We start from the raw sequence: 26,103 nt of genomic DNA on the forward strand, positions 1-26,103 counted from the left end.
CCGTGTTTTGCACAGGTTTGCAGGGCCGAGAACGCGCGCGCGCCGTCACCGAAAAGGCACCTTTCCGGGATCCCTCCGGTCCGTCCGCAACTCAATGCACAAATCACAGAAGGAGGTGGTGGGTGGGTCTTCTGGGTGGTGGGTCCTCTGTACGCCCTCTGTGCGTTTGTATCTCGAACACTTCCTTCATCGCATTGATGAGCGCAGGCCCGTGCAATTGGCACGACGAACGGCCTCCTGGCGCGCCTCGTACGCAAAGGGGAACGAACAAACGCCCAGCTGTGTTTCCTTTCCGCCGGCATTGAGGAAGGCTTCGTCCTGTGGCCTGTGGCCTGTGGCAGCATCTCCCCGTGCAGCGGTTGCCGCCCGCACTTCAGGCGAGGAGGAACACACCACATGGCAGACGCGTGGAGTCGGACCGTGTTCTCCGACGTGGGCAACCACGGGGCAACTTTAATCACAGGTGTTGCATCGTGTGGCAGGTGTCGCGTCACGCCGCTTGTCGTTGCTCGTCGCGCGCTGTGAAGTGCGCAGCGTGTGTGGAGGGGCAACCCGAGCGCAGCAGGCAATGCTGTGCTAAAGCACCAACACAGACCACCTCCTGTACGCTCGGAGCGGCTCGGCCCACGCGTGTTCCAGCAGCCACTATTTCCATACCGGCATGATGGTATCCCAAGGGGGCGCCAACGGGCCAACGACGCGACAGACACAACCGTGCGTCCACCGCGGCCCTGTCGCATGCACTATGCATATGCATAGCGATCCTTGCCAGCTTGCTCTCTGGCCTCCTCTGTGCGCAGTCATGCCGAGCTAAAACACGCTCTGCGGTACTGCAGTGCAATCCGCAGCAGCACACATGTACGATGAATGACATTCCCAGCTTCCCATGTGGCTCTGACGACCAAACTACTGCTGCGGATCCTCCCTGTCCTCGTCCAGCTTGACAGAACGTGGGCTGCACTGGTATGCGAGCATCAGAGTGGAGACGAACCCCAGCACAAGAAGCACCACGTTGATGGGAGTATAGTCGCCGTCGAGCTTGCCCTTGACCAGGCGGTCGAGCGGGTTGAGCACGACACCGATGCCGCCCGAAACGGTCATGGCCAGGCCGTACACCGTGCCAAACGTCTCAAAGCCAAACGCCTTGGCCGCATAGTCGCTGTTACGAGCGTTAGCTTCCCCTTTTGGCTGCCACTTTGGCCCCGGTCTGTGCACCATTACTCACCTGATGGCAGTGTAGAACAGCGGCCGGAAGCACACGAGACACGCGATGCCGACGAGCTGGGCAGGTGTGGCAGGAAGAAGTGTGCACACGCCAAACCCGAATCCAAGCACGCACATGGTCAACGCGACGTCTCTCGCTGGGCGGTTGTCCAGTAGCCACCCCACAGCCGGAATCATGGCGATGCCCGCGAGCGGAAGGAGTACGGTGAATGCTGTCACAAGTCAGTTGCTGCTGCGTACGGTGTGGCGTTCCGTGATCGGCGTTGCTCGTCGTCCAGACTCGTCGCGTGTCATGACTGGGGTCTATGTCTCCGGGTTTCTCGCTGCACCGCGTAACACGCACGCCGCTGAGTCGAGTCTGATGTGACCCGACGAAAGCAGCACCGCAGCGCGTCGCGCGTCACGCGTGGCACCCAGCGCCCCGATGGAAGGCACAGCACTGACAGGCTGCGAGAAAACAACAGTGTCTGCAGCTCAAGCCCATCGCCACGGCGGTCAAACACCCGGTATCGATTCAAAGATTGCGCGCACACTCACCATCCGTAAGCTTGTCTGCGAGCTCCTCGTCCTGGGTGTAGAACACGAGCTGTGTGTAAACAGTTGCGAGGTACCAGTTGATGCGGGTCCTGTCGCGTGTAAGCACTCGCGTACACCGACGTTTGTGCCAAGGATTCCGACATTGCCCATGCCGCGGTTCCATCTCACTCTCTCCGACCCCGCAGCATCCGGAGATGGGAACGGTTTCGTGTTTGAGAAAACCCAACCGCTACAGGTCCCGAAAACAACGCGACACTCACATGTGCACGACAAGGCTGAATAGCATTACCCTGCGGAGAAGTTGTCAGTGTTTATTGTTGGCTGTATGCGGTGGACTGCTGCATGGCAGGCATGAGCCAGAAAGACAGTATGGCCTCTTGCCGTCACACCCTCACCACTAGCGCTTACTCACCAGAACCATCTGCTTGTCACCTGCTCTTTGGCCGGGCGGCCGTACATGACACCGACGACGGGATCGCGGACCTTCTTCTCCAACTCGACAGCGAGCGCCTCGTCGCCCTCGTCATCAGCGACATTGTACGCAATGCGGCTGAACGACGAGCTCATGCGGCGCGAGCGGGACGCGTGCGTGCGGTCAAACGCTGACATGCGCGAAAAAGTCGACGAATTGAAGTGGATGTGGCTGTCGCCTTCGTCGTGGTACGAGGGCTGGCGGGAGACTCGGCGGCGCGAGGCCGGCGTAGGGGTGACTTCGTTGTCGTCCTCGCCCACAGATGGCAGCGGGTGGATGACGGTGCGTGGAGAAACGGGCTCGGCAAGGCTGGGAGGCGTGTTGTCTCCTCCATCGAGGCCTTCTGCCACACGCTCATACAGCTCCCTCGGGGCAAACGTGAGCTGCTGGATGATCATGCTGGGGATGTCAGCTGTGGGAGCCAAGGGTGTTTGCAGTTGTCTTGCCCGCCTGGTGCAGTCCACATGGCTCAACTCACAGAATGGGGAAAACAACATAGGCCGTGAAGAATGTGTGGCTTTGTCTTGTCAGCATGAACTTTGCGGCAATAGACTCCAGACTTACATGCTTGGCGTACCAAACTTGAAAAACACTTGCTTGAGGCCTACCAGTGGGAACGAGCTGGCGTCGAACGCACCAGTGATTGAGCCCAGCACCAGACCAGAACGGGAAGGGAAGGTATTGGAGACTTGTCTGTTAATAAGGTGCGCAGTGGGAGGGCTACTCACGATGGAACTGGGCCAGGAAGAGTGCCGGTGCACCAAGAGCCATGAGGAAGTAGCCCCTACGATGAGTCAGCGTGCTGTCGCCTGATGCTAGCGATTGGGTCCCACACCTACAGCATGTACGTGTCCATCCCTGCCGTCAGCATTGTCTCTCTGGTCACTTGCAAACCCACATGTCCCCACATAGCCGACACCAAAAGTCAGTGTGCCCGCAGCAAAGACGGCTGCACCCGTAATGGCCGAGTACTGCGGGCCAATAGTGTCAAGGAACCAGCCGACGGGGAGCGATGCGCACTGGATAGCGTCAGCCGACATGCGGTCACTCATGTATCCCCACGTTGGTAGTGCTGGTCGCAACCACGAATAGCAAGTTTAGTTTCGTGTCTTGCTCGGGACATGTCGAGTCGTCGCCGCACAGGTCAGAGTACACTCCCGAAGCGATGAGCACCGGCTTGAGTGCAGCCTGTAGCGTTAGCCATACCATTACTCCTCGCGCCTTATAGTCTTCCCCTGTCCCTCTTCATCCACTCACAAATCCAAAGACGAGACCCGCGACATGGAAGCTGTGATGCAACAGGTCAGTCACCGATGGCGGCGAGAGGCAAAGGGGGATGTCCCACCTCCACCATGTTGCGTCATATCATACGCACCAGAAGAAGATGCTGGCGGCCACCTGCGCGATGCGGAGGGCGGGGCTAACGTCTGAAGGAAGCATGCTGGTGATGCTCGTCGAGACGTCGGTAGGGGGCACACGCCAGAGCGTGTTGATCCAAGGTTGGAGGAAAGAGAGAGGGAGAGAAAGAGAGAGAGAGATATCGGTATCCGGGCCGAAATGTCAACCTGACGCTGTTCAAGAAGCTGGCAAACAGGTGTAATCTCCCAGCTCCGATGACCCGGTGGATCGGGCCTGCGTTGCAGTGGCTCACCAATCATTCATTCGACACAGTCCGAGCAAGCTATGCATCGTGTTGGACGTCGTCCGTGGTTTGTTGTTGCCTGGCGGCGCTGCTGCTCCGTGTACATAGCGCCGGCAGCCAACATGACGCCATTGCAGTCCATTCGTCCACGGATTGGTCGCGCATTCCCCGGCTATTGTCCGGTAGCGTCGATACGATGATAACAACCTGTCCTTGCCCAAAAGGCTTTCTTGCGCGTCCGATAAAGTACCGCCGGCACCGCTCCGAGCGAGCAGATCTGAATGTCTTGGGATCCCGGGGGGGGGGGGGGGGGGGGGGCTACTGCTAACCATGTGCATGATATGAAGAAAGTGACAAAAGGACCAATACCAACTGCTTCTTCTCCTACAACGAACCTGTTCTTCCTCTTCCTCCTTGTCCACGTCTTGAACTCTAGAACGTCTAGGCCTACTACGGTGTGTATAGACAACAGCACCTTTTTGTTTACCAGAGCTTCTCCATGGCCTTGAGCGAGAGCTCGACACCGACAAAGGTGGCGGCGTTGGCGGGGAAAGCACGGCCCATGGCCGGGCCAAAGCCCTTCCAGAGAGCGCCAACACCGTCCTGGGCAATGAGGCGCTTGGCGCAGTCGAAGAAGCCCTTGTACGTGCCCGAGGGGGCCGACTGGAGACGCGACTTGATGGTCTAAAGCAAGTGTCAGTGTGGTGCAAAAGGGGCCATGGGAGGAGACAAAGGCAACTCACGTCGGGAGGGATGGCAAGCGACCACATGGCAACACCAGCCATACCACCGGCAAACGAGACGGCACCGAGCGAGAGCGCGGGAGGCTTCTCCTCGCCGGTAGCGGGGTCAACGACGACGGGGCCAGAGAGACGGGTCTTCAGGAGCTCGTAGGTGACAAAGTAGCTGAGGCAGCGTTAGCACTGGTACATGTATGGGGCGAGGGACACGGGCAAGAGGACGCATCGGCAACGGACTTGTCCGTCCCAACACCCTGCACCCCTTGCCCCGCCCCCAAACATTTTGTCCTGTTTTTTTTTTCTCTACTCACACAGCCGAACCGGGACCGTCACGGGCAAGAGTGGCGCCAGTGCCGCGGAAAATGGACTTGACACCACCCTCAGCGTAGAGCTTGCGAAGGACGTCGACGGGGCCAGTGTAAGCGGGCTTTCCACCCTGGCCCTGCACCTGGAGGAGAACCTTGACACGCTCGGCAGGAGCAGCGACGAAAGTGGCGGGGATGGCAGAGAAGAAACCGGCAAAGGCAAGCTCGGCGGGAGTGAGCTTGGACGAGGTGCGGCCGGGGGTAGCGGCGAAGACAATCTTCTTGCCCATGTCGTAACCCTACAAGACGCGTTAGTCACCGTCCTCGACACAAAAAAAAACAAGTCCTTAAGAGGCGGCGCCTTTGAACATTGCGAAAACGCCCGACGTGGACACTTGGCGCCAACGCAAGGTATCGCTTTGCTCTCGCGACACAAGTGACACCAAGGATGTCCTCGTCGTCCCGTGGGGACCCTGTGCGGCCCCACAAGCCGTTTGCGTAACTGCCTGCGCGCGCGCGCAACTACTCACCCAGAACGAGATGGCGAAAATGGGCGTCACACCGATGAGAGGCGGGGAAATACCGCGGTACATGCTGCCGAAGGTAAGCCCTTGATCTCAGTGGTGTGGGGTGGGGCCGCGCCGGCGGTCTACCCCGCGTTGTCGCCCCATGTTGGGTGCATTCACAGCAAAACTCACCCACGAACACCGTCACGAGCGAGGGTCTTCTTGACGACGTCGATGGCGCCAGTGTAGGTTCCCGGGGCGGCGGTCTGGAGACGAGTCTTGGTGAGGTCAAAGGGGTGGCCGACGAGGACGGCGCAGGTACCACCAAAGCCGCCCGAGATGAACGACTTGAGGGCACTGCCCTGGGCAGCACCCTCGGTGACGACGGCCTCGATCTCTGCAGCGTCGTCGGACGACATTTTAACGGGAGGTGCGGGGGCCGGGGCGGATATGGTAGGCAACAGGCGTGTAAGGGGGTGTGTGTGTTGAGAACGAGCTCGTGGGAGGAGACGAGGTCAGGCGCTCGGTGAGGAGGGGGGAGAGAGGTGAGGTGAGTAGACTGAGGAGAAAGAAAGAGAGAGATGGGGAGAGAGATGTTTAACGGGCCGGGGGCGGGGCAGGTTGGCGAGTCATCGCCGCGTCCATCCAACGCAACCCACCCGATCGGTCATCGGCGCGCGCGCCCGGCGTCACACCGGCACTGTACCGCACGCCATATGCGTCGCTCTCGCTCTCTCTCTTTGCGTTTTTTGTTTCCCTTTTGTTTAGACCGCGCGGTGTTTAACAGAAAAACCCCCCTCGGTATTACAATCACAATTTTGGTCCCGTCGACTCGCTCTCGTCGACGCTCGGGTATCTTGCGGTAACCGGCTACCGCTCACAGCCGGACGCAGGGCACAGCGGGGACCGAGAAAAGCCGGGTAACAGCTAAACGGGGGTACCAAGTATATATATGCGGCAACACGTGCGCCTCGCGTGAGCGGGTATTTTATGTAATCATTTAGTATTACATAAGCCTCCACCTGGATTTTCCTTATTACGTAACCCAAAAGGCGGGGAGCACTCCGTGATGCGTGATATGAGGAGAGCGAGTCGCACAGGTGGATAACACAGGAGGGAGATACGTACAACAATAGATAGACACCTCACTCACTCGTCTTTTTCACACACACTCTCCCCGCGCCTCATCTTGCATCATGGCTGCTCACGTCACAGTAGCAGTCGCTGCAGCAGACCCGGGCTCCCCTCGCGAACAGCACCTCCAGCTGCACCTCGACCACCACAACCACAACCACCACAACGCGTCGTACGGCGCAACAACATCCCACAGTCAACAACCCACAGTTCACATCCTGGAGCCGCTGCCAGACGGCACCAACGGTTATGACTATGACGAAGAGGACGACTGTGACGATATCCAGGACCCCCTTCTTGAAGGCAAGTGTCCCACAGGTCGCCTCAATGCTTGCCCTTTGTGCTGACCGGCATCCTCAGTGTCATGGGTCTGGCTGTCGCGCCTCTATCTGCTCGTTCCCGTCGTCACCGCCCTGTGCTTTGCATCACTCGTCGCACTTGTGACATATGGATGGTACGTCAACTGTTACCACCCTACCAGAGCCTCCTTATATTGACACATGCTTCCCCAGGCCACCGTCCAAGGACGAACGCAAAGAGGGCCAAAGCTACCCGCACCCATTCTTCTGGCAGGCGTTCCTCGTGGGCCTGTTTGCGTCATTTACCGTCCAGTCGTTCCGCGTGCCCATGTTTGTGGCAACGTCGTGGCTCCACCTCTCAGCCACATGGACCGTGTTCCTGTCGACCGTCTTCCATGCCATCTTGCACGAGGCAGTGCGCCTCGTGTCTGTGCCCCTCGTGAAACCCTCACCCACGTCTGGGTTCCACTCGAGCTTCTGGCTGGGTCTTGGATGGGGTCTGGCAGAGACAGCATGGGGGATTGTGCAGGGATGGGAACAGCTCTCCCTGTACGAAGACGTTCTCAAGGGCCCACAGGAGATTGCCGGTTGGGCCGACATTGAAGGAGACAGTGGGCTCACCACTGTACCCGAGGAGGCGCCGCTCATCGCCGAGGACGACGATGACGACGACCGTGACGACGAAATCGCCGAGCTCGAGCGCCGTGTCGAGGTCCTGGAGCGCTTCCGTGCGCGTCGTGGTATGTATTTATGCGCTATTTGTGTCATCTTTAGCTGACCCCCCGCTAGAACTCGAGGACGTCATGGGCATTCCATTCCCTGTATGTCTCGACCGCTTTTTGCAATGCATACGCGCGGGCTAAACATGACACAGCTCATTCCTTTCCCACTCCACATGCTGTGGCGTATTGACACGCTGCTACTCAACCTGGGTCTCACGCTGATCCTGTCGGCCTTTTGGCTGGACCCCGAGCCGATCTACCACCATGGCGTGGGCCACATTGGCCACCCTCTTCCGTCTCGCGAGTGGCCACCTGCGCGGCCCAACCCCGAGCCCAGCCCATACCTGGGTGTTGCGTGGTGCCTTGTTGCGCTGCTGCATATCATTTCTGCGTTGGTGTGGAAGGTGGTTGGACGTGTTGGTGTTGGCGCGGTCACGTGGGGTGTGAGTACGAGGAGGTTTATGGTTGTTTTAGTGGAGAGTGAGACCGTTTTGCTGACTGTTTGTCTGCAGGGACTGATTGTTGCGCTGGGCACTGTGTTTGCTGGACTTGGCGAGTGGGGTGGGCTTGTGTAAGAGAGTGTAGCAGTGCGGTATACATGCATGCATATATGATATTGTGGATTTGGCCAACTGTCGTGCATGCACCTGGGTGACTGCCTGGCCTCCCAAGTGCCACACGACCCCCGGCACGCGCGGGAAAAAAAGTCCGCACGCGCCCAACCCCGCCAGCCAGCCAGCCAGGCAGCCAGCCAGCGGCCAGCCAGCGGTTCCGTCTCTCCTCTCCCTGGCTGGCAGCGCTGCTCGCACCGATTTCTCGTCTGCGCCGTTTTCCAGCGACTACAAGTAATCGATCCATCTTGTCTTTCTCCATTTCTTCTTCAATGTCCATCCGTTCATTCACCACCCCGCTCGCACGGGCGACCCGCGCGTCCTCGTCCCGCGTCGGGCTCGACTTTGGCATCCCCGCCGTCGCCGGGCCCTCCCGCTTCGTCTCCACCTCTGCGTCGGCGTCGTCGCCGGTCCCCACCGCCCCCGTCAACGCGGTCGGTTCCAAGCGTACCGCCAAGGGCAAGGCGGCCGCTGTTCTTGGACCCCGCTGGCAGCCCCTGGACAGCCTCCAGTATGCTGGCGAGAAGGGCATGGCCCCGACCCACACCCTCACCGTCTTTTCCTCGCGCAACAACACCGTCCTGACGTTTACCGACAAGACTGGTCCCCTCTTCCCCACCATTACTTCCGGTACCGACAAGGTGTTTAAAAAGTCGCAGCGCAACTCGGTCGAGGCCGCACACCAGGCGACGCTGAAGATGTTTGCCCGTATCCAGGCCGTCACGACCGAGTGGAAGACGATGCAGTACCAGCCCAAGATCAACATTGCCTACAAGGGTGTCGGAGGCAAGGGTCGCGAGGCGGTCCACCTGGCCATCCTCAGCAACAACGGCGACGAGATCCGCCCCCTCATCACCCGTGTCGAGGACAGGTCCCCCATCAAGATTGGTGGTACCCGCGCCCGCACTGCCCGTCGTGTCTAGTTGTCTAAATGTAGAAGAAATAGGTAAGTTCCGAGAGAGTGACCTTCTTTTGCCGAAAGCTGACTCTTGTCCCAGTTGTGCATGCAGACAGCATTATTTAGGAAACGGGTTGTATACTAACGTGTGTGGTCTAGTCGACAACTGTGACCTCCCTCCGAGCGGTGTGGCTCTCCCCTTCCTTCCCTCCTCCCCTCCCCACTCGCTTTTCCTTTCCTCTTCCTCTTCCAAGTCCTGACCACGCATTCGCGGCGGGCTGGCACTTTCGAAGCCCCTTTGTCTGTTTCCTCCAGGCTTGGGGGTCAAAAAGTTGCCAATAACGAGCAAACTCGCGATCCCTCGCGCCTACGGGCCGGGGGCCGGGTCCTCATTTATTACTTGGCTGTCTTGTTACACGGCAGTTGAGTTATGCTTTGAGGAGACATTCTCGCTAGCGCTTCTTATCCATTATGAACTGTGTGATTGTTTGCGACTCTGGACCCTTGTGGATGTTGCAACTGGTGTATGTGTGGATGGCGAGGTGCTTGAGGAAGTGTGTTAAGAGTTGGGTTCAGTTGTTTGCCTGTTCTTTATCACAGTCCACTTGTCTACGTGCGCTCGTTTCTATCTTCAACGGAAACTTGAACGCGTTGCTCAGACGGTGGACATCTGGGCTGCCGTGTTCCCGATGCATACGTCGATGCCACAGAACCCGTCCCAGAGCGATTGTAAACCCCTTTGTGTAATACATATTAGAAACTGATTACAATTCCTCGGTGCCACACCTCTTTCTCCGCACAAATCCCCGCTGGGCGATTGGCTGCTGCTGCCCTGCTCACCGTCGCGGACATCGAGCTCATCGTTGACAACAACGCCGACGACGTCGACGACACCTCCCCCCTCGCACACACCATGTTCCTCCGCCCGGTCCTCCGCGCCGCCCCGCTCGCGCGCGTCAACGCCGCCCGCGCCCTCTCCTCGTCGGCCCCCCGCCGCGGTGACCACCACGACAGCCACTCGTCGTCCAGCGAGGCCGACACCACCGAGTGTGCGTAGCTCTGTGTTTGGGCACACATGTCGGCACCGCCGACGCTGGCGATACGGGGAGCGATACGGAGACAGACAAGGCATAGACAGCGGCGGTACGCAACTGCCCAGCCCCCGTGTTCTCGTTGCATGTCCTCCCGTTCGCCCGTCGTCTGCTCGCCTATAGCCTATCGGCCACCTTGCATGTTAACTGACGTCCCACAGCGTTCTTCAGTGCCGGCTGGGTTGCCACCTTCGGCCTCGTTGCCGCCGGCTACGCAGCGTACTTGTACCTCCCTTCCACCCAGGTCGGCTCGGGCTCGTCCGCCCTCAGCAATGACGCTCTCGAGGCCAAGGCCAAGGACGAGTCGGCACCCTGGCTCACCCGTGTCCTGTCCAAGGAGCTTGCTGGCGAGGATGCCGTCTGGACCAAGCGCAACGACAAGCACCTCGAGCTTGCCTGCGAGGCTGCCGACACCAAGCTTATCATCCAGGACGCTGAGCGCCCCAAGGTCCACCGCCTGACGTACCCCTCGTGAGTGGAGAACAGGACGAGGTGTCCATGCGAGCGCAGTGGAGTGTGTGGAGAATGGACATCGGAAGCGACATGTGTTTGCTGGCCCACAAGCTTCCGTCCTGATTGCCTCGTCGTAACCGACGTGTGCACCTGCTTTCGGTGCAGCGGTCCAATACCACTCTACTCCAACCGCAGGAACATTATACCCAGAGTGGCCGAGACTGACAACCCCAGGGCGTTCGAGCAGGCCTCGCCCCACTCGATTGCCGTCGGCTCGCAGTGTGACCTGTCCGACCTCGTGGTCAAGTCGGAGTCCAGCTAGGAATAGACCAGACAATGCAATATTAAAGAGACACCACCAAGAGAGACACACCTTCCGGCTCTGACCTCTCTCTGACTTCTGTTTGATCCTTGCATTCCCAGAAGGCTTGTCTACTACAACTATTACTTGCGACGGTACGTCCAGTTTCCACCGAGCATGGTACCCTCGACGACCATATTCCTGATTCCGTCGGCATCGCACGCGAGCGGGTCCGAGTGGAGGATGACAATGTCTGCGCGCTCGCCTTCGGAGATGTGGCTGCGGCCACTCCACGTACTGGCGTTGAAGGCCGTCGCCACATCAATACACTGCTCGGGGTGGAAGGCCGCGCTCGCCTCGTCTCCGGCGCCGTTGCGGGTCATGGCACACGCAATGGCGTCCCACGGCTGCAACGGTGCGACGGGGCAGTCGGAGCCCAGGCGGAGGGGGATACCAGCGTCGTGGAGCGTGCGGAAGGCGTAGGCGCGGCCTTCGCGTCCGGGCCAGTAGGCGTGGCACAGGTCGCGGTCGTCGACGAGGTGACGCGGCTGGATGGAGGCGACGAGGCCGAGCGACTTGAACAGGGGCACGTCGGCGGCCTTGGCATCGAGCAGCTGGGCGTGCTCAATCGTGCTGTGTGGCAGGGGTGGGCAGCCGTTGCGCGCCGCCGCCTCGAGTGCCGTGAGGGTCGAGTGCAGCGCGTCGTCGCCGATGGCGTGCACGGCCAGACGAAGACCGGCCGCGTGGCCCTTCTCGGCCAGCTCCTGGACGGCCTTGTCGTCGTACACCAGGATACCCCTGTCCGTCGTCCCCGGATACGGGTCGCAGCAGAACGCAGTCTGCGAACCCAGGCTGCCGTCCGTGATCACCTTGAGCGGGCCGGCCGTCACCAAGTCGTGCGTGCCGGGCACGCTGTCGCCCGTCTTGAGCCCAGCCTTGATGGCGTCGTCAATGTGCGCAGGGTAAAAGCCAATGTGGACACGCAGCGTCTTGAACCCGCCTGGACCGCACCGGCGCTCCCACGACGCGAGGTTGTGCGCCATTTCCAAGTCGACCACCTCTGTCACACCAAAACTCGCCGCACGCTCTGCTTCGGCAGCGACCCACCCGTCCGTGATACACACGTCGGCCACGGCCTGGAGCCGCTGTTGGAGCGCAAACGCGTCTGCCTCGAGCAACATGCCGTCATGTCCATCGTGAACCTTGATGTCGTGAAACTCGAGAGCAGGCGAGTTGCACACGCACGAGTGGTAGCCGTTGAAGATGATGACGAGGGGCTTGTCGGAGAGGGCGTCGAGGGCTGTACGGTTCAGGTCGGCCGCGTCGGCCCATCCCGCAGCGCGCAGGTTGACACCGACGAGGCGACCGCCCTCGTCGTGGGTTCCCGCTGCAAGTGCTTCCTTGACCGTGGAAAGCACCTGGGCAGCAGACGTGCACGCACTCAGGTCGAGGCGGCGCGAGGCAATGGCGTTCATCGTAAAGTGTGTGTGCCAGTCGACGAGGGACTGGGGAGGGGAGCATTAGCAAAGAAAAGGGGTGAGGGGGGCGAAAGGCGGGGGCGACCGCCTTGTGTTGCTTGCTGGGGACTCACGGGGCTGAGCCAAAGCTGCTTGCCCTCGAGCTCGAGGTCGACAATCTCCATGTCGTCCTCAATGTCGAGGATGGCACCACGCGACATGGACACGATAACGCCGCCCTGCACGAGCACGCTGTACCGCCCAGCTGGGCGGCCCACGAGCTGCGCATTGAGAAAGAGGGTGCGAGGCGAGTCGAGCGGTTCGGACGCGGAGGCGTCGGCGGCGGTCGTGGTGGGCATCGGTGGTTAGGGCTAGCGGGTTAGTTGGGTGGGATAGAGGCGACGGATGGTGAGACCCCGGGTGCTGGTCTACCTGATTTCGGGTAGGGTTGAGAGAGACCGACAGAGAGAGAGAGAGATGCGTTGATGGGAAAGGATCAGATAGAGAGAGTGGGCAACAAGCTACAAGCGAGAGGTGCGACGGATTGGACAATACACAAACAGCAGTGTGTGCTAATTAACCGTGGATAGCCGATGACGTCGGAACCGCCCGTGCCTCGTCTGGGCCATTGCGGCGAGCGTGGCGATAACAGCCGTGACAGCTCTGTGTGGTGGGCCGCCAATTATGGCTGCTTGACAGCTGGTCAATGGAGTGTGGTGACTGGGAGAGGGATAGAGCTACACCTGCAGATCCCTACCAAACGACCTCGTTCCATCCAGACTGGCAGAGCTGCTTTCACCTGGGGGGCTGGAATGTAAATCCGTCGATGAAGTCTGTCAACGCTGATGGTTCAGCCATAGCGGAGGAGGGTCGGTGGCCAAGGACACGAACAGAGACACCCACAGAAGACCTTTGGATAAGAATGCTTTGGAAAGAAATGCTGTTGCACGGGCCGGTTTGCTGGCTTTTATATCGGTTCCTCTTCGCATCAGAATGGCAGCCGTGGCGTAAAAATATATTCATAACAGCAAGTTGATGGGCATTTACTGAAGTGCACGACTCGATACCTGTAAAAATCCAACCTGCCTTACAGGAAGGGATATCACAGCATTGCCAGTAAAATCCAATGACTCGTGTACTTGCTGAGAACGTTGTTATAATGCATGTATGTCGTTCACCAGCTTGAGCTTAAACGTATCCAAGAAAACTGAAAGGATTGAACGCTGCTGCAAAGGGCTGATCAGTCTCTAGGACCGCGGGAGTTGTATATGTAAAGAGGAGACTGGTAGCACTCTGCAGACGCTGTAAACGGATGCGTAGCAGGTTGGAAAGGTCGATAGAAGATAGAGTAACGACAGCAAGTCTGCATATCAAGCATATGGACAACACTAGTCTAATAGACAAAACGAGGCTATAGAAACGGTCCAATAGTCCTTATTCTAATATCCAACAACTGCGGACGATGAAAGTGCCTTAACGGTTACGAGGTGTAAGACGCAAGTATATGAATTTTCATAAAACTGTATCCCACCCCGGGTATTAGTAGTGAGACCGCCAGGGATTCTGGGGGCAAAAGTTCGATTCTCAGGTGGCGCTGGGAATTCGTAATAAAATGTATATGGGATTCTGGGGGCAAAAGTTAAGAAGTTCGATTTCGATTCTCAGGCGTGTGAAAAATGCTCTGGCATTTTTGTCCAATGTCACAAATGCCACCCACGGCCTTGTGGTCAATGGATCAATGGAGGGACGGTTCTGGCACCGTGCACATGGAAGAAGCTAATAAACCATACATTAAAAAAAGAAGACATCGTGGAGCACCACTCTATGAGGGTGAGGGCAACGCCAGTTTTACAAATACACTACCAGCCGTGCGAGTCGTTGGCCGGATTGTACCGTGGCGGCGCCTGGGCACGCATCTGAGGCTGCATGCCCTGTGGTGGTGCGTGTCCCCAGCCAACACGCGTCGCTTCGTATTGGGCCTGCACCCCATACTGCTGGCCAACAGGGGTCGGCCCAGCGGCACGTGGCGGGTACGAAGGAGCGCCCGTCGCAACTGATGGAGGGTACGACGGCGCACCAGCAGCAGTGGCTTTGGGTGGGTAGCTCAAGCCTGGTGGTGCGGCGTGGTGCAGCAGACTCGTCTTGGAGGCGGTGCCATCTTCGCCGTAGGTTGCCAAGGGATACGAATCACGGTCCTTGTCGGTCCCATAGGCGTCGTAGATGTCCTCTTCGGTGACGGGTGGTGAGTTCATCTTTTGGTGGTGGAAGAACTGGTTGGGCCCAGGAGACCTAGCACGTGGTGGCCCAGGAGCCATGGATCTGGCTCCTGGGGCCGGGGACAGAGCGCGCGAGTGGGGCGAGATGGGTCGCTTGTGATGACCGTAGTCGTCGTCGTCCAAGTCGATCTGCGGGAGCGTCGGCATGAGGTGCGAAGCGTCGACCTCTTCGCCCTTGGCGTTGGTGATGGTGCCTCCGATGGCGAGCTTTTGTTCAATCTCATTGTTGCGCGCAATACGCTGCTTTTGAATGCGACGCATAATGTCTCCAATACGCTTGTCGACCTTGTGGCAGACGTACTCTTTCAGGTTGCCCTGAATATAGCACAGGAGAGGGACGTAGAGGACAGCGGCGATGCACAGCGAGATGAAGCCGATGAGGAAGAGGAGGACGGTCGTGATCATTGCAAACAGCAGCAGGGCTGTCACGGCCGATCCGCCCCAGTATTTCGACAGTGTGCTCCAATCAAAGTTGAAGTCGTACACCTTGGCAATGGTGTACAGGATGATGCCGTTGATACATTGACGTGGTCCGTCTGCGAGCAACGTCCTCTTCCAGTCTGTATCGGGTTAGCCACGTTTATCCTCACATGAGGGAGAGGAATACCCACCCTTGAAAGCGAAGAAGACGAAGAAGGCAACCTTGTCCTTTCCCTTCTTGCCTTGACCAAGGCGACCGAAGAGACAGTACTTATTATAATCCCTCAGGGAGTAGTAGTCGTTGGCCATGATGTTTGTGAACGAGTAGGAAATGTCACGCGAGAGAATAACCTGACGCGCCTTGTAAAACTCGTAGACGTAGAGCAAGATTGAGAAGATGATGCAGCCGACAAACACCCATCGAGCAATGGAAAACTTGACAAAGCTGCAGTCTTGCGACTCGTTGACACACTGGGAGTACACGGCGTTGGTCCACTGGGAAGGGGTGTCAGTCGCAGGCTTTTGAGACATACGCGTCTTTACTTGGCACCCAGCCCCCGCGGCCACTCATGTACAACCTGGGGGAGGGTCCAAGCCTGAAAGTGTGTACTCACGTGGTCGGTCGAGATCATGGTGACGCAGGTGAAGATGTCAAGGCCCAAGATGGCAACGGCCTTGAACACCATGATGTAGACCAGGCAGTACTTGAGCCTACTGACAGCGTCGGTTTTGCGGAAATCACGGACATCGATATAGTCCCACTGAGGCCCGTGTCAGCAGGGCCATGTCACAGAGACTGAGGATGACGAGGGCAGAAGCCGTAGCTTGAAACAGGCCCGCCGCCGGGGGCCGAGAGCGTCGTTGCTTACCTTGTAGTCTTGAACTACTTCGCGCTTCCAGTCGGCCTCGCAACACATGGTGTGGGATTAGATGCGCTAGATGCGGTGTCGATGCGTGTGTGTGGAGAGGGACGGGGGCAGGGAAGGAGGGGCGGGCGATGGGGATGGCAAGTGTCCAGTGCGCGCAGCGGTGGATGTTGAACTAGGAGACGGATCTAGAGGCCTGCAAGGCTGGTGAGAGATGGAGAGTGTCGATAAACGAGTAGTAGTGGTGTTGATTAAACGAGTGTGGGTAGTAGAGTTGTCGAGCTGCGGCGAGTGCGACTGCGACTTAAAGAGAGATCACAGTTCTGGGGTGAGAGGCTGTGTGGACAGGGAGGGAGCAAGAGTGCACGTCCTGCGCGCGAGTGTGTCCAGTTGGGGGGATGGTGTTGATGAGGGCGAGGCAGACCGGCTGCAAATAGAGATGTATGGCGAGGGAGAGAGAGAGAGAGCGTATGGCAGTTAAAGAGCGAAAGGGTTGTTGTTGTAGCGAGACCAGCGCGAGTGTGGGTGTGTGTGTGCACGGATGTCCTCGGCCAGCGAGGCGTGTGTCTGGTGCGGGCAGTGGTGTCGGAGAGCGTTGGTTTGAGGGGGGGATATGTGCCGAGAGAGAGAGATGCTAGAGAGGGGTGTCTGGCAGTATCCACACGATGGCGACGAGAGAGAGAGAGAGAGAGAGAGAGAGGAGGGGAGCGAGAGGGATGGACAAAAGGAGGGTTTGATGAGAACAAGAAGGGCTTCCTGGCCGTGTCACACACCACTGCTGCTGCTGCGACCCACAGCCCCTCGCGTCACACCGTACACCCTCCCGCATGGCGCCGCCGGGTGCGTGCATGTGGGTGGCCAATTCCTCGCACAACCGGCACGGCCTGTTTGCATATGCATATGCACTTGCCATTTTACTGCAGTAGTCTTACATACCCCCCACATGCATCCATGTCTACAAACATCGATGCATGCACAGCACGACCCAGACGCGTCAACAAGAGAGGTGGCAAGGAACGAGTGCGCAGGCTTCAACCCCCCCACCCTCTTTTTGGGCGCGTCCACACCAAAAAACCACATTCCCCGCCAAACGCGTCCACTATGTACACCCACAGCCACAGCCATGTTCCCTCTATGGCCCGTGGGGGGCAGCACCGCTGTGATGATGGCTGGCAGCAACACGGTGGCTATAACGAGCGAGCGCGCGAGCATGCGCGCGCACGTCTGCCAGGATGCAAGGATGCCAGGACATAGGGTACCGGTGGGGTCTGTGCAGATACCAGTGGTTGTGCCATGGGCCCATGAGACGACGACGACGACGACGACGAATGCGTCTGTAGCAGTACACCACCTCCGGCCACTCCTGTTAGAAAAGACGTACAGACCCAAAGGACACAACCTCCATGGATCCATTCATGGCCCCTCTCTCTCTCTCTCTCTCTCTCTCTCTCTCGTATAATTTCCAAGAAGTGTATTTGATTAGAAACTGTGTGCCCCCTCTTTTCTAATCCACACTGTGACCCTGTTTTCTAATGACATGGCCGCGAAACGGTTTTATCTCGGATTCGGTTGGCTCCACGTGAAAGCGAGATTGTGTGTGAGGTCTCGCTCGGGACTTTGGGTCTTTTGCTTCTCCTCCGTCCATCCCCTTTACCCCTCTCTCTCTCCATTCTCACTCCCCCCTCCCCCCTTTATATACCACTCAATCATGGGTCGCGGCGGTGGTACTTCGTCGCGCGGACGCGGGTAAGTGGACCTTGGCCCTTTTCTTCACAGCGGCGCGCTTTAAACGGCAGCCGTGAAGATCGCGCTCGGCATTGAGCATACTTGTCCAAAACTTTGTGTTGCCACCGGGGTGCCGTTTTCTTCTGGCCCCCACATGCTAGCCGCTGCTTCAGCCGCTACCGTGCCCGACACCGACCAAGGAGAAAGCACCATGCTGACCACTCCTTCTTTACAGAAAGTTCAAGGTGACCCGCGGTGGTGGCCGTCATTTCTCGCGCGATCTCGACCCCCGCTATTCCGCCGAGCAGAACAACAACGAGAGCAGCAGCGAGGAGGAGGAGTCGTCTGACGAGGAGGACGAGGAGGACGTCACTGCCAAGCTCGCTCCCGAGATGGCCGCTCTCAACCTCAAGCTCGGCAACACTGTCGCCATCGACGAGGACAATGACGGCGAGATGAGCCGTGCTGAGCGCAAGGCCCTCAAGAAGAAGCAGGGTGAGGAGGCCGCCAAGAAGAAGGCCGCCGCCGCCCCCGTCGAGGAGGAGAGTGAGGACGAGCTCCCGGACCCTTACGCACGCCGTGAGCCTTCGCGCCGTGAGCGGTACGTTGTTGTGGCAAGGCTGTACATGGACAGAGCTGAACAGTCTTTTTTTATAGCGAAGCGGCTGAGAAGAAGGCCGCTGCTGAGCGCTACGCCAAGCTCCAGGCTGCCGGCAAGACCTCCCAGGCCAAGAGCGACCTTGCGCGTCTCCAGGAGATCCGCAAGAAGCGCGAGGCTGCCGCTGCCGCCCGTGTCGCCGAGCAGGAGGGTGAGTATCGCAGCTGCGAAGTCCGGAAAGGTTGGAGCTGTGCTGACACGCATTCACAGAGGCCGCTCGTGAGGCTGCTGCCAAGAAGGACCGCCAGATCAAGCACTAGAGTTCCTTCCCCCCCGTCGGGGCGCAACTCTTTTGTCATCCTAGACATTCATTATGTGTATTCTTCAGCTATCAGCAGCGACTCGCTCGGCTAGCCGCGCATGCTCGCAGCTTGCGCGAGGCCCGGGGCAAGGCAGTAGCCCGGTGTGTGATTTGACCTCGCGTCTCTCCCCGCCCGTCGTGCCACCTTCTCACCCCGCATATTGTATGGGCCCGACAGATGCATAAGTGTATATCTCGTATATCTAGAGTCGACAAACTAGGAACTAGGCCTCCTGGCCAGCAATGAGACGCTCACCCTTGAGCACGGCGCCGGGGAGAGCCTCAAAGCCAGGACCAAACTCGCAGTCCTTGATCTGCGCCTTTTCGCCAATACGCACGTTGCCGCAGAGAATGACGTTTTCGAGACGCGCATTGTCCTCGACAGTGACCCAGTCCCAGAGAACACATCCAGTGAGCTTTGCTCCACGGCCAATGTTGCAGTGCCTGCCGACAATACACTTTTTGATGCTCGCGCGGTCGCCAACGCGCACGCCGTCGCCCACCAGCGAGTCGGGAGAGATCTGCGCCGAGTCGGCAATCTCGTCTGCGGCAGTCGCGGCGGCGGGAGCAGCACCCGTCGCAGCTGACACACCGACGTTGGCCACACCGCCCGGAGCCTGGCCCGCGTTGGCGGCACCAAGGGCACGAACCAGTCGCCTGTTGATCTCCCAGTAGCCAGCCAAGCTGTTTGCGCGGACGAGGTATTCGGGCTCGGGTCCAGGAGACTGCTTGCCCTTGTTACCTCCCTTTGCCGGTGCGGCGGCAGCAGCGGCCACGGGGGCGGGCGTAGGCGGCTTGGAAATGACCACACGGCAGGTCCATGGGACATTGTCGCGCGCAGAGCGCCGGCGCGTCTTGCCCGACTTGGAGACGGCAGCCTTGAAAGCAGCGAGCTCCTCGCCAGTCGAAGTGGCAGGGAGAGGCGCGTTCTCGGACGCGGCAGAGCCCGGGCATGAGCTCTGGTCGAGGAGCGCTGCCTGCTCCCATGGCATGGCGACCGAGCGCGAGAGGGCGAGCGACAGGGGGTCTCTCCTTGGGGGGCAGAGGACTAGAAAGAAGAACGGGTCAGAACAGCAGCACACAGACACAAACGCCTGGCAACTCACTTGGGGTCCACTCGTGGCCAAGACCACTCTGCCAGGCACCCTTGACGAGCCAGGGGACAAACTGCTCGCGGACAGACGACAGGTCCTTGGACCTGCGGGTGGCGAGGAGGTCGAGCACGGTGCGGCGGAAGACGTAAACGTGAGCGTCCAAGAGGCGGGTGGAGAGGGAGAGGGTAGGGTGGCGGGCGATGAGGCTGGTGCGCAGCTCGAGGTCGTCCTCGGCCTCCAGAGTCTCGAGGGGTGTGATCAGGAGCAGCTCATCAGTCTCCTTGTCGGTGGCCACCAGCATCTTCTCCTCGTTCTCCTTGATGGCCTCGGGGGCCTCGTAAAACACCGAAGTCATGACAGCGTCTGGGGTCGCACGGTGCTTGTCGAGAATAGACGCCAAAGTGAGCGTCGAGGGGAAGCTAATGTCGCACGGCAGCAGCACAAAGTCGGTCTTGATCAACGAACGGAAGCGCTTGAGCAGACGAGCAGTGCCCGCGCGCTCTTCCATCTCCATGGGGTCCGCCTCCTCGTCGTCGTCCTCGCCGTCGGCATAGCTCTTGAGGGAGATGCGAGCGCGGGGGTGCGACTCGGTGTTGTACGACTGGTGCAAGTACTCGGACACGGACGCCTCGGAACTGGGCGGCACAATGACGAGGATGTCTGTGGGAGCGAGATCAGTAAAAGGGAAGCGGCGCGAGCTCTCCAAAGCAAAACGCACCAGTGAGACCCGCAGCAAAGACCCAGTCGAGCACGAGGTTAATCGCAGCCACGTTGCCGACGGGCATGAGAGCCTTGGGCAGGACGTTGGTGCCCTGGTTGAACGGGTAGAGGCTGGGTGGAGAGGTCAGTGGTTGGTCGTTTGATTCTTTTGCGCGCGGCCTGGGCTCTCACTTGTCACCAGTGCCGACGAGGATGACTGCGCTAAAGTCGGGCTTCTCGACGGCCTGACGCTCGCGCGCCCGTTGACGCGGGTCGATGATGGCCGACATGGTTGTGAGAGATGGGAAGGGTTGGATAGACGGGGGTGGAAGTGAGAGGGTTGTTGATGATGAAATGTTGGAACGAAATCCCAAAACGCGGCCGCCTGCGCGAAATGACTGTTTGGCCGATCACCTACCAAAAGTGTGTACAACCGGGGGACGGCGACTCGAATTGTCTCATTTCTCGTGTGTGTCACCTCCTCTTCGTCCATTCGTTCCCATGTCCTCGCAACAGCAGCCTACACCAGCAACGGCAACGACGGGGGCCGAGCAGGCAGACTCCCACGTCACCTGGAAGGAATGCTCGTACGTACCGCTGGCGGTCCGTTTTTGTGTCGTCCCAGCTCGCTCACCCTGCACCCATCTCACAGCACCTGCCGCTACACTGGCGCGGCAACGTTCTCAGGCATCGGCGCCTACGCCATCTACACTGCTCACGAGCAAGGCGCCTTTGCTCGCGTACGACCTCCTGGTTCCCCGCTCGTCGCCGGGAAAGTCACCGCTGCGATCGGTGTCGGTACGTGTGCAGATGGATACATGCGACTCGCCTCGCCGCTGACGACACACAGTGTTCCTTGGGCTCGGCATTGGACGTCTCTTCATCAAGTGAACAGGGGAAACCTTTGCCTGGCTGCCATGTAGATAGCATCGATCATCACCTCTCATGTAGCATTTGTCTCTAGTCTCCAACCGCACACCCATTCTCTCGCTGGTGAACCAGCGATGCCACCCCGCAATCGCCCGGTGGCGCGTGCGAGTGTGTGTCCGTCGTATTGACGGGACCATCCTCACAAGTGCGTCTAATAGTACATGCATGTACACAATCTAGTCCAACTGGCTCATGGCCGCCTGCGCAAGAGTCATATCAAGCGCTCCCCTCAACTTGACCAGGTCACGCTGGAACGCAAGTTCGCGCTCTACACGGGTCTGGAGCTTTGCAACCAGCTCATCGACAAGAGGCGAGTGGCCGAGGTTGGCGGCGTACAGGTCGAGCACGACCGAAGCGACGTCGGCTGCCACCTCACCGAATCGAGGGTCAGTCACATGGCGGGCAAGGAAGGAGAGAACGGGCTCGAGGGTGACGTCGTCGCGGCCGCTGAGGGAGACACGGAGGGCGTCGCGCTGCACCAGCTCGTGGATGAGGGCAAACGTCGTGACGGGGCGAACAGTCTTTTTCAACGCAGCGTCGAGGGCGGCGCTGTACTTGAAGGCCTTGAGGTAGCGGTCAAACTCGCGAAGACGCTCACGGCGGCGAGTGGCGACGCGGAACTCGTCGGCGGGTCCCACAACGGGAGGAAGCGCAGAACCCTTGGCCTTGATGTGGCCACGACCAAAGACGGCCTCCATGTCGGCAAAGTACTCGTATGCGCCACCGGCAATGGCGGCCTGCTTGGCCTCGCTGGCAGCGGCCTCGGACGCCTTGGCGTCACGACGACGGACGCTGAGGGTGCCGTCGGTCATACCGGCCGCAATGTGGGTGTCGTCGGGGGAGATGGCCAGCGAGAGAATGGGCGCCGGGTAGCGCATGGTGTGGACGACCTTCCACTCCTCAACATCGTACGCCTTGACCATGCTGTCCAGACCACCCGTGAGGACTCTGCCGCGCGAGCCGTCAAACGCAATGGAGGTGACCGTCTTTTGGTGGTTGGACAGCGCACGCACACACTTGCCCATGGCGAGGTCCCATACGCGCAGGATTGGGCCACCGACACTCATCGCAACGCCACCGTTGGGGAACACGGCAACGTCCTCGACGGGGGCACCGCCGTGACGAAGAGTCATCTGGGCAGACTCGGGAGCACGCACGTCCCACAACCGCACAGTCGAGTCGTAACCCGAGGACAGGATGGTGTGAGGCGAGGCAAAGACGGCGGCACGCACATAGTCGGTGTGTCCTGCCATGGTCGCCACACACTCCTGCGTCGAGAGGTCCCAGACCTTGACGGTCGTGTCATCGGAACCGGAGAGCACCTGGGGAAGGTGTGGAGAAAAGTGGGTAACGTGGACGGGCTGGTTGTGCTCCTTCATCGTACGCAGGACCGCACGCGAGTTGACGTCAAACACCTGCACCAAACCGTCGTCTGAACCGGCGACCATGAGCTTGCCGTCCTTGCGGAACTCGCCGCAACGCGCCGTGTCCTTGAAACGTGTGACAGTCTTGACGACCTTGCCGGTCTTGGGCGCGTACACGAGCACGCGTGTCGAGCTTGTGACCGCATACCTGTGCGGCTTTGTGGGCGAAAAGTGAATGTGGGTGACGGGGGCAGCGTGCTTGATGAAGAGTGGGTGGCGGAACGAGTGGAAATGGCGCGAGTGGGGATTGACAGAGGACGAGGCCCGCGGCGCCGCTGGCAGCGCCTGGAGCGGAAGAAAGTCCATCGTCGTGGGGGTGTGGGTCGAGGGGAGATGTGGATGGAGATGTGGGTTGTAGATTTGTGGTTGTGGATGTCCGTCCAACTTCTGGCGACCAGAACCTCCACACACTCTCTGGAAATCTTGGGAGGGAGGCACGGCGTCGTGACACGTCATTATGGAGGGAATTAGAAAACACCGTTGTAATTGTCATTAGTACCCTTATCAGGTAATTACAACAAAAAGCTTAATTGGCGTGTGCCATACCTGTGCTGGAGAGCTTCACCTCACATGCATGCACTGTTGTTGTCTGGAGTCTCCACTCCATTACCCCGCCGCTGTAACCTCACGTCCGTCTATACGCTCTGTGTGCGTGCATATGTCCGCTCGCCGCAGGACGCGGACCACAGTGCCAGAGATCCAGAGAGCGCGCTTTGGGCCGCGGGATGCCGCCCCCCAGCAGCTTCCGGCCGGCCGGTCCGATGTCCCGGCATGTCCGCCCCCACTTATATATTGCAGCCTAGCGGGCCCGTCTGTTTCTCTTCCCAACCCATTCTCTCACAATGTCCTCCTCCTACCTCGAGCAGCTGTTTAGCCTCAAGGGCAAGACCGCTCTGTGAGTTGCTTCATCCATTGCCATTTGACTGCAGCTGACAGACCCAGTATCACCGGCGCAACCCGCGGCATTGGTGCCGACATGGCCCTCGCCCTCTCCAAGGCCGGTGCCGACCTCATCCTCGTCCAGCGCAACACCACCAACACGGCCACCAAGGACCGCATTGAGAAGGAGGGCGGTGCCGAGGGCAAGGGTGGCAAGGCCGAGATTGTCGTTTGCGACCTCGGCGACGCCGCATCAGTGTCCAAGCTCATCCCCGGTGTCGTCGCCCAGGGCCACGTCCTCGACATTGTGGTCAACTGCGGTGGTATCCAGCGCCGTCACCCTGTCGAGGTCTTCCCCGACGATGACTGGAACGAGGTCCTCCAGGTCAACCTCAACGCCGTCTTCCAGATTACCCGTGACGCCGGCAAGCACATGCTCGAGTCCCGCGGCGGCGTCGCCGGCCAGCCGGGCAAGCCCTACAAGTCGAACGGCAAGATCATCGACATTTCCTCCCTTGTCGCGTTCCAGGGTGGCCTCAACGTTGTTGCGTACGCTGCTGCCAAGCACGGTGTCCAGGGTATCGTGAGTAAAACACTCTTCTTACTCTTGGGGACCTGTCCAACTAACCCTCCCTCAGGTCAAGGCCTTTTCGAACGGCTGGGCTTCCAAGGGTGTCAACGTGAACGCTATCGCTCCCGGATACATTGCTACCGACATGAACGAGGCGCTCATTGCGGACAAGGACCGTTCGCGCCAGATCCTCGAGCGTATCCCCGCCGGCCGCTGGGGTACCCCTCAGGACTTTGAGGGTGCCATCGTCTACCTCGCATCCCAGGCTTCGGACTATGTCTCGGGCGAGTGTCTCGTTGTTGACGGTGGATGGATGGGCCGTTGATTTGTGCGTAAGAAGTATTGTTTGTATACCAGGTAGAGTTTGCATGGAACGTTGTTCACGTACAAATCATATCGTTTACAAGACTCACACTAACAACATGTGCTGACTTGGCGCGACATGCAGCTTGACAAGCACCAACCTACTGTTCGGCTTCCCGTCCTGGACGACCCTTGGCACGCTCGAGCATCATGTCCACCATCTTCTGGCTCTTCTCCGTCCCCTCAGCCTTGAAGCCATCAACAACACCCTGCCAATCGCCATCCGTCTCGTCCTGTCCCATTTTGATCCGTCCTTCAATCTTGGTGATCGAAAGCTCAAGGCCGACGATACCCTTCTTGATCAACTCGATGAAACGCGGAGAGGCGTCCGAGATCTCCCATCCTTTGCCGGGGACGCGGGGTTCCAGCAGATGCGTTAGGTCCTCGACCTGGCGCTGAAGATAGTTGCTAGCGTCCTCGCCCGTGTGGTGGACTCTGAGCCGGCCATACACCTGCACACCGCTGTATTGCCATGTCGGCGCGAGTTTGCCGCTCTCGGCCCTCGCTGCGGTGTACCATCGCGGGGTGATGTACGAGTGGACTTCGGCGGTGAACAGGACGAGAACTGGATCAGCCAGCTCGTTGCTCCCACTGGCTTTCACACTATCCAGGATGGCGCGGGTTTGAGGGTTGTTGCGTCCCATGTGACCACGGAGCACGCCAAGGCTGCCCGGTGGGCGGTGACCCCGATCGTCTACCGCCAGCTCGTCATATGCCGTGTTCTCAGGCGCATCGATTAGGAAAGGGATGTGTGAGGACTGAAGCGTGTCGAATGTTGGGTGCTGGATGGCCGTCGTCACCATACCCAGAGGATTGGCGCGAATGAACTGATGCAAGGTCGGGACGTCAATCTCTGCAAAGTGGGGGCGGATGTGCATGATGGTTCTCAGCCGGGAGTTGAGGTAGCAAACGAAATAGGAGCGGTTGTGGACCGTAGTGTTGTCTCGTGGACACGATCGATGAGAGGAGATGCTGGTGCTGGCGCCGCCTGGTCACTTCTGCGCAGCCGTTTAAAGGTGGACGGACATACGATTGGGGAGGACGGATACAGATCTGGTGAGGGAGAGACGAAAGGATATGGGAGATGCTGACTCGCGGATAGCTAAACGCACAAGATCGCAAGGAACGAGAATAGATGTCGCTGACAATCGTGGAATGGTGGAGTAAATTGGGAATCAAGGCGGTGCTCCTCTACATGTTGTCTCGTGGCTCAGCTCCACCGCGGGAACATGATGTTCTAGACCAATCGGCCCCCACTGCTGGAATCAGGTAGTCCCGGTTCCATCTCACAGAGGCGCTCACACTGAGACCTGCCTGGCAATGGAGCCCTAATGACCTGCGCTTCCGATGTGACCGTCGACCCTGTCAAAATGCATGTGGCTGGATCTGCAATATCTGCGACAGCACTACTACCGTTGGCAGGTCTCTCTCAAGACCAAACGACCATGGCACTGGGTGGTTTCGGCCGAGAGGGTCAACCCTCGCAAGGAGCATATAACATACCC

The 26,103-nt window shown here is 59.1% G+C and overlaps 13 protein-coding genes across 13 annotated transcripts; 6 read left to right on the forward strand and 7 right to left on the reverse strand.

Annotated features, from left to right (window-relative positions):
• Positions 1-906: 906 nt before the first annotated feature.
• EHS24_002389 (uncharacterized protein) lies at positions 907-3,673 on the reverse strand (the record flags this gene model as incomplete). Its single annotated transcript, XM_028618129.1, has 11 exons — positions 907-1,159; positions 1,226-1,436; positions 1,762-1,850; positions 2,022-2,051; positions 2,174-2,632; positions 2,712-2,750; positions 2,798-3,017; positions 3,069-3,252; positions 3,320-3,421; positions 3,491-3,521; positions 3,609-3,673. 11 exons carry the CDS (start codon positions 3,671-3,673, stop codon positions 907-909), a joined length of 1,683 nt encoding a protein of 560 aa, XP_028473807.1.
• Positions 3,674-4,358: 685 nt separating this feature from the next.
• CRC1 (carnitine transporter) lies at positions 4,359-5,845 on the reverse strand (the record flags this gene model as incomplete). The annotated part of the gene is made up of 5 exons (XM_028618130.1): positions 4,359-4,559; positions 4,619-4,781; positions 4,927-5,219; positions 5,451-5,514; positions 5,619-5,845. 5 exons carry the CDS (start codon positions 5,843-5,845, stop codon positions 4,359-4,361), a joined length of 948 nt encoding a protein of 315 aa, XP_028473808.1.
• Positions 5,846-6,622: 777 nt separating this feature from the next.
• EHS24_002391 (uncharacterized protein) lies at positions 6,623-8,156 on the forward strand (the record flags this gene model as incomplete). The annotated part of the gene is made up of 6 exons (XM_028618131.1): positions 6,623-6,869; positions 6,921-7,014; positions 7,073-7,599; positions 7,649-7,680; positions 7,734-8,024; positions 8,094-8,156. 6 exons carry the CDS (start codon positions 6,623-6,625, stop codon positions 8,154-8,156), a joined length of 1,254 nt encoding a protein of 417 aa, XP_028473809.1.
• A 308-nt stretch (positions 8,157-8,464) lies between these two features.
• Positions 8,465-9,115, forward strand: EHS24_002392 (uncharacterized protein; the record flags this gene model as incomplete). The annotated part of the gene is made up of 1 exon (XM_028618132.1): positions 8,465-9,115. One exon carries the CDS (start codon positions 8,465-8,467, stop codon positions 9,113-9,115), a length of 651 nt encoding a protein of 216 aa, XP_028473810.1.
• Positions 9,116-10,003: 888 nt separating this feature from the next.
• Positions 10,004-10,956, forward strand: EHS24_002393 (uncharacterized protein; the record flags this gene model as incomplete). Its single annotated transcript, XM_028618133.1, has 3 exons — positions 10,004-10,139; positions 10,343-10,652; positions 10,869-10,956. The coding sequence occupies 3 exons, from the start codon at positions 10,004-10,006 to the stop codon at positions 10,954-10,956; spliced, it is 534 nt and encodes a 177-aa protein (XP_028473811.1).
• Positions 10,957-11,078: 122 nt separating this feature from the next.
• On the reverse strand, positions 11,079-12,751 carry EHS24_002394 (uncharacterized protein; the record flags this gene model as incomplete). The annotated part of the gene is made up of 2 exons (XM_028618134.1): positions 11,079-12,440; positions 12,527-12,751. 2 exons carry the CDS (start codon positions 12,749-12,751, stop codon positions 11,079-11,081), a joined length of 1,587 nt encoding a protein of 528 aa, XP_028473812.1.
• Positions 12,752-14,251: 1,500 nt separating this feature from the next.
• EHS24_002395 (uncharacterized protein) lies at positions 14,252-16,005 on the reverse strand (the record flags this gene model as incomplete). Its single annotated transcript, XM_028618135.1, has 4 exons — positions 14,252-15,228; positions 15,280-15,583; positions 15,703-15,849; positions 15,958-16,005. The coding sequence occupies 4 exons, from the start codon at positions 16,003-16,005 to the stop codon at positions 14,252-14,254; spliced, it is 1,476 nt and encodes a 491-aa protein (XP_028473813.1).
• A 1,657-nt stretch (positions 16,006-17,662) lies between these two features.
• On the forward strand, positions 17,663-18,597 carry EHS24_002396 (uncharacterized protein; the record flags this gene model as incomplete). Its single annotated transcript, XM_028618136.1, has 4 exons — positions 17,663-17,700; positions 17,915-18,280; positions 18,337-18,488; positions 18,548-18,597. The coding sequence occupies 4 exons, from the start codon at positions 17,663-17,665 to the stop codon at positions 18,595-18,597; spliced, it is 606 nt and encodes a 201-aa protein (XP_028473814.1).
• A 265-nt stretch (positions 18,598-18,862) lies between these two features.
• On the reverse strand, positions 18,863-20,721 carry EHS24_002397 (uncharacterized protein; the record flags this gene model as incomplete). The annotated part of the gene is made up of 4 exons (XM_028618137.1): positions 18,863-19,686; positions 19,745-20,392; positions 20,451-20,563; positions 20,624-20,721. The coding sequence occupies 4 exons, from the start codon at positions 20,719-20,721 to the stop codon at positions 18,863-18,865; spliced, it is 1,683 nt and encodes a 560-aa protein (XP_028473815.1).
• A 211-nt stretch (positions 20,722-20,932) lies between these two features.
• EHS24_002398 (uncharacterized protein) lies at positions 20,933-21,322 on the forward strand (the record flags this gene model as incomplete). Its single annotated transcript, XM_028618138.1, has 3 exons — positions 20,933-21,018; positions 21,084-21,229; positions 21,282-21,322. 3 exons carry the CDS (start codon positions 20,933-20,935, stop codon positions 21,320-21,322), a joined length of 273 nt encoding a protein of 90 aa, XP_028473816.1.
• Positions 21,323-21,537: 215 nt separating this feature from the next.
• On the reverse strand, positions 21,538-23,091 carry EHS24_002399 (uncharacterized protein; the record flags this gene model as incomplete). The annotated part of the gene is made up of 1 exon (XM_028618139.1): positions 21,538-23,091. The coding sequence occupies one exon, from the start codon at positions 23,089-23,091 to the stop codon at positions 21,538-21,540; it is 1,554 nt and encodes a 517-aa protein (XP_028473817.1).
• A 536-nt stretch (positions 23,092-23,627) lies between these two features.
• EHS24_002400 (uncharacterized protein) lies at positions 23,628-24,560 on the forward strand (the record flags this gene model as incomplete). Its single annotated transcript, XM_028618140.1, has 3 exons — positions 23,628-23,680; positions 23,728-24,247; positions 24,303-24,560. The coding sequence occupies 3 exons, from the start codon at positions 23,628-23,630 to the stop codon at positions 24,558-24,560; spliced, it is 831 nt and encodes a 276-aa protein (XP_028473818.1).
• A 139-nt stretch (positions 24,561-24,699) lies between these two features.
• Positions 24,700-25,476, reverse strand: EHS24_002401 (uncharacterized protein; the record flags this gene model as incomplete). The annotated part of the gene is made up of 1 exon (XM_028618141.1): positions 24,700-25,476. One exon carries the CDS (start codon positions 25,474-25,476, stop codon positions 24,700-24,702), a length of 777 nt encoding a protein of 258 aa, XP_028473819.1.
• Between the last annotated feature and the right edge of the window lie 627 nt (positions 25,477-26,103).

Source organism: Apiotrichum porosum, assembly GCF_003942205.1.
Source record: "Apiotrichum porosum strain DSM 27194 chromosome Unknown scaffold_12, whole genome shotgun sequence".
NCBI classification, from domain to species: Eukaryota; Fungi; Basidiomycota; class Tremellomycetes; order Trichosporonales; family Trichosporonaceae; genus Apiotrichum; species Apiotrichum porosum.